At 35.6% G+C, this 6,007-nt stretch overlaps 1 protein-coding gene across 1 annotated transcript; it reads left to right on the plus strand.

Moving 5' to 3' along the window:
- The first annotated feature begins 1,226 nt into the window (after nt 1–1,226).
- LOC145675215 (uncharacterized) lies at nt 1,227–1,826 on the plus strand. The gene has a single exon (XM_081745596.1). It carries the CDS (start codon nt 1,227–1,229, stop codon nt 1,824–1,826), a length of 600 nt encoding a protein of 199 aa, XP_081601722.1.
- The last annotated feature ends 4,181 nt before the right edge of the window (nt 1,827–6,007 follow it).

Here is a 6,007-nt window from a genome sequence, read left to right on the forward strand (position 1 = left end):
ATAAGCTTCTGATCACGGGCAACCCAGTTAAACAATGTCTAACGACTGACACACAAACCAAACGTTAAGTGACTTCAGCCATAGCAACAATATTTGATCATTTAGGACTTATAAGCCTGTAGTTACTGCATTCGAGGTTTTCTCAGAACAAATGTGGATGCTTAATATCAATTGGGAATATGAAATATCATTAGAGCTCTCTCAGCAATAGTTAGACATGTGTCGTCATCTTTCAAGTGTTAACGAAATACAAATTGATAGATATGTAATATTGAAGAAGTATGTTCATGTCGAGATACTTGAGTTTGCTGACAGCACTCAACTTGTTTACGGATGCTGCATTTATGTTAACATTGTGGAAATTTCAGGCAAAACTACTGTTAAGCTTCTGGATTCTAAATCGAGAATAGCTCCCATTAAAAAGGTAACTTTACCAAGAATTCAACTTCGTGTGGCAGTACTTTTGAGCAGGTTGTATTACAAAATAATTCCGATATTAAACATTTCAGTGGATATTACTTAGTTCTGGACAGATTCAAAAATAGTGTTTGCATCGATATCATCTCCAGCTGCCAGATGGAAGGAGTTTGTGGCAAATAGAGTTGCAGAGATACAGGAGCTCACTTCAGTCAACCAGTGATATCATGTGTCGCCAATGGATAACCCAGCCGACATTATTACACGGGGAATGGATCCGAAATAATAGAAGGAAGCAGATATTTGGTGGCATTGGCCTGCATGGCTTGAATCAACCGCATGGCAAGAAGAATGAGAAGTGGTAGACGAAACTGTTCCAGAAGAAAAGAAAGTAACGAGTATACCTTTAGCCAGTTATCAGGGTAACTTAAGCTCTGTGGAAAAATTGTCATCATTGTGGAAACTATTGTGAGTAATTTGTTTGTGTTGTTTTCTTTACAATTGTAAAATCACAACGAAAATAAAGTAGGAACTATTTCCACTACTGAAACTACTGATACTTTACAACAATGCATTAAGCTAATCCAACAGGTCAGTTATTCGCAAGAATTCAAGCTTTTAGCTTCGTCAGGTCAAGTTTCATCCCAAAGTGAACTTAAATCTTTGTATCCATTTATAGATAATGAACAGTTGCTACGAGTGGGAGGACATCTAAAAAACTCCGATTTACCGTATTATAGCAGACATCAGATAATCTTACACCTAAGGAGCATTTCACCATATCGATAATTTAAGCTGAACATAGTTACATGCTGGAATTGTTACATGCTGGACCGCAGCTATTGATTTCATCGTTAAGGCAAATATATTGGATCCCACGAGCTAAACAAGTCGTTCGATCTTTCATTCATCGGTGTCTAGTTTGCTTCAAATTGAAAACGTCAGCCTCAGAACAACTCATGGGTCAATTACAATCAGCACGAGTACAGCCAGCTCGAGCATTTATTCACGTAGGGATTGATTTCGCCCGTCCCATAATGATTAAGCAAGGAACTAGATCTTGTAAAGTGACAAAGGCGTATGTCGTAATATTCGTGTGCTTAGCAACCAAAGCGATTAACATAGAATTCTTGTGTGATTTGAGTAGCCAAGCATTTTTAGCAGCTTTTCGAAGATTTACATGGCTTTTCGTTCCATCTAGAGCAGGAATTTGGGAAAGTGCAGTGAAGTCATTTAAGTTTCATTTAATGAGAATAGTAGGTTACACGGTTCTGACATTTGAACATCTCAACACAGTCATAGCACAAATAGAAGCCTGTTTGAATTCAAGACCAATCACAGTTCTATCCAATTTTCGCAATGATCCTTCCTTTTTGCCGCCAGGACATTTCCTCATTGGAGACCTTTGATGAGTATTCCTGAACCAGGTCTAGTTAGATAAATGCATTTTATTGCCCTATAAATATAGAATTAAATATATACAGGTGTTTTATAAATTGAGTTGATGAATGAACTTCATTTTAGATCACAATACTCGTCTTTCAAACTAAAACTCGTATATCTATTTGACTACAGAGAGAACTCATTGCATTTGTTTTGTCATTTCTTCTGTGTAGCCCTTTTGCTGTAAATTTCCCAGATTATGAACATATTTATGGAGCTTCTGGCTAATGTTGAACCTCTTTTATTCATAATTTTAATGGCGTAGAGGAAATAATCTACTTCGGGTGAAGTTAGTGTTACATTATTACGTGTGAGTGTAATTTGGTGTTAGTTTCAAGGTACGCCGACTAGCAAGTGTAACGGCAAAGGTAAGTGTAAGGGCAAAGTAAGAACGAAAGTTCAGTGAGTTCAAAAGATAATAACTTTAAGGAAGTTGAGTCTGAGTGGCTTGCAGAAGTAGTTTTATCTTCTGAGGAAAGTCCTGAGAGATGTAGAAGGATACTTCGAAAACGAAAAGCATACGTGATCCGTAATAAATAGTTTAGGTGAAATTGAATTTTCTGATGGCAAACGAAACTTGTTGGCGTATTCAGAAGCAGGTGAATAAGGCATTTTAACCGGAAGAGATTGTACAGTATATCTATTACAGTACACCTCAAAGTCAGAGTCGTCAAAACAATGTGGTTAACACAGACCTGGACCAGCACGCGGCCTCAAAACAACTAATCCACAGGCCGCATAGAAGAATTTATTACACAAGATAAGTTTAATGAAATTTTGATATTTCACAAGGTATGTTTGATATTGTACAAATGTTGAAATGAGAAGCACATCTTAAGAAAAATAGAAAAAATGGTAAACTGTAACTCCTACGGAGAGACATGTAAATAGTTAGGTGAATTCTATTCTTCTTACAATAAACATATCCTAAACTTTTGTTGTCAAAATGAGTGTGGATATGTAAAAAAAACATTAGTAATAGTAGCACATAATGCCCTTATGTTGCAATGATCGAAATATGCAATTATATTTACTTCCATTGAGATACCAGTGTGGGGAGTACTAACGTCTTTTGAGTATAAGTCTCCTCTTAGTAAATGAGTTCTGTCCTCTTAGGAAATGATTTTTAAACTTTAATGTTAATTCAGGTATTTTATTAATGATCAGACCATGGCTAAGTACAATTACCGGTAATGTAAACATCGTCTAGGATTATTCAGCTGGATCTCTCTCTAGCCCTCTGTCAGAAGAGTTTTTATCTCGGAAACCTGACAGAGATCTGCTACTACTGACTTCTTATTCCTAATACGATTTGGTATAAACTGAAGAGAATTCAGCAGAATTCAACAACATTTCTTTATTCCTATTCCTTTCAAGAAATGCTCAAGTGATAGACATATTTGCGCTCAACAATGACCCAGGAAAGACTTAATTTACTGCCATACTAGCCATTGAAAATGATAAAATCATAAGTTAGATTCCAAGGATATATTGTCCACATTTTCTCACAGAAAAATCAAGTTAATGAATATTATTGTTTGAATAAAGTATGTATATGTCATTATGCAGTTAGTTTAGTTCACTTCTATTGTGAGCTACTAGTATTTTATGTTATCATTATCTGATCTTTACAATACATGTTTTCGAGCAACGTATCGTTAACATTGTCTTGCAGAACAAACATTAACGAACCACACATTTTGAATTTAAACATAAATTCTAATTGTAGGATTGAATTGAAGCAAATACGCACAAATAATTACAAGCGTCACATGAAAATGTTACTGTAGTTATTCAACGTTATGATAACTTTACTGAAAAATGTGTTAATAGCAAGGAAAGAAAAGTTCATTTTGTTGGATTTTAGCGAAAGTCAGAAAACTACAAAGTTTTTGTTATCACTTACACTTTGCGCTCTAATATTTGTATCGTTATTTGTATATTATATTGCTTTTATTAAATTTAAAAGTACGGAATAAACTGTGATTGTTTTTGATAACGCAGTGTGCGGGGCCATGGGAATTCTCGTCCCGGGCGCTTAGAACTCACGCGACGGACCTGCTGTAAGATAAAATTACATTTTTTCGATATGTTATTGTCTCTATTTTCAGAATAAATAGAACGGATTATCAGAAACCTGCCTACTTAGAACTAATTTAACAATGAGTATCAAATATATGTGTTTTTAGTCGCTTCATTAAATTACCGTGTTAACTAACCATGATCTATGTTGTGCAAACTGAAGTTTTAATTTAATTATGCAGATTCTTGAAACAACTGAGCACAGATGCGAATAAACCTGAACGTTTCTCTCGAACATCCATTGGAAAAATTTAGTATGATGTTATACCAATTATTGCGTTAGCCTTACTTTTTCAATTTATACTCGATAAGTCAAAAAATAATAAATTAGTACTAATTTAAAAAGTGATAATAATATTCATATTTAAATACGTCATAATTTTATTGTTATTAGCATCAAAACAATATTTAATAATTTGTGAAACGGGGTGAAATTTTATTTTATTTATTAGAAAAACACAAATCATACTTAGTAACTCCCTTTTCACATTTAAATTTAGAATTCTTCAGAAGTTTCAAATATGTAACTAGGCAATTTAAACAATGTGTTGATCAATCTTACAAATAATTACTAATTGCTGGCTGCAGAAAATTAAACATTTTTATGCTACTACCAGATTCAAATCCAAGTTTGTATTTTTGGTAGCGTATTACTTAACCATTAACCAAATTTTAATTAAGATCAGATGAACGGAACTTATAAAATTGGCCACTTGACCGTTCGTTATTCCACACAATAACTTTTAAAACGGAAGGGATTTTTTAAATTATTTTTACTAACAAGGGAACCTTCCGAAAATGACACTTGCAGTGAAAGATGTGACCTATGCCAATTGAAAGAGCTGTAACAGAGATGAGCATTCCCAAAAAATTAGCTGCCCATAGCAATAGGTTCAAGAAATATAAGGGGTGGAAGTTCGGGAAACAGCAAGGCTGGACAAGGGGTAAAAGTGCAAATTTCACAAAAAAAGGGAGGGGCACGGCAAAATACAATGCTGACAAGTGATGTATAGAAAGAGACTTGCCACAATATGGAACAAATGAAGGCCACCAGTGGGGTTACCAGTGTTGCCAACTGCAATGAAAAGTACATGTTTTGCACAAGAGCACTATATGAAGTGAGTGCAATATTCAGTCTCAATCTGTCATGTAGAACATAAGATATGACGTGTATAATCAGTGGTACAATCTAACAAAAGAAAATAGAAAAAACATAAGTACGAAAAATATGGAAAAGACGAAGTTGGCCATAATGCGCCACATTTAATCACGAGCTGTGCATATTAGAATGAACAAAGCAAGAAAGCACCAACTATGCAGGAAACCGACGTACCTAGAGTCGAAAAGAAAAACGAGTTCCAAAGTTGGCAGCACTGGCCATGAAAATCCAGACAATTCTAATATAGTTAGGCCACTCGCTTCACAAAAAGGAAATTCCGGCAACAGGCATTAGCCTTCGCATCATTTGTACATGCTGGTCCACATTGTACGTGCAATTGTTCGATGAGACTATGGTCCAAACAGAAGATACATTTGCTGTGAGCACAGCGGAATACTGTCAATCCGTCACACATGGTACAATGATCGCCTGTGAATGTCTCGAAACAGTACTCTAGATGTGTCGGAACCTTTGGTGGTCTTTCTATCACATATCCACACCTGTAGAAAGCTAACATAATCAAAGGCTTGATCTGCAGTGTGTTGCTGTCTGCAGTACTATCACCGCCTATATGATATATCTAGAGTATCCCACCTAACTCTGCGACTGAAATAGTTTCAAAGCGAAAAAAGTGTGACACATCGAGTTGTGCAGGAATGTACCCATGTCAGCGGGCGACAAACTTTTGTGAGACGCAAGTGCCCCTTAAGTCCCCCATCATAGGGTCCCAGGGGCCAACTTAAAAATTTAAAATAGCACCATCGGTAGAGTTATATTTCTTTTGATAAATCTTGGAATATGCAACAACGCATATCAGAAATATTTACTATATGGGATTTCAAAATGGTCGCCAAAAATATCTGCTCGGTGACAAGAACAACGTGCATTTTTGGCGGCCATTTTGAA

The sequence above is a fragment of the Thermobia domestica genome, chromosome 18, assembly GCF_964235325.1.
Source record: "Thermobia domestica chromosome 18, izTheDome1.hap1.1, whole genome shotgun sequence".
Taxonomy (NCBI): domain Eukaryota; kingdom Metazoa; phylum Arthropoda; class Insecta; order Zygentoma; family Lepismatidae; genus Thermobia; species Thermobia domestica.

Bases quoted from the DNA above. Each gene is read 5' to 3' on its own strand.
- LOC145675215 (XM_081745596.1), top strand. From the start codon at position 1,227: ATGCTGGAATTGTTACATGCTGGACCGCAGCTATTGATTTCATCGTTA.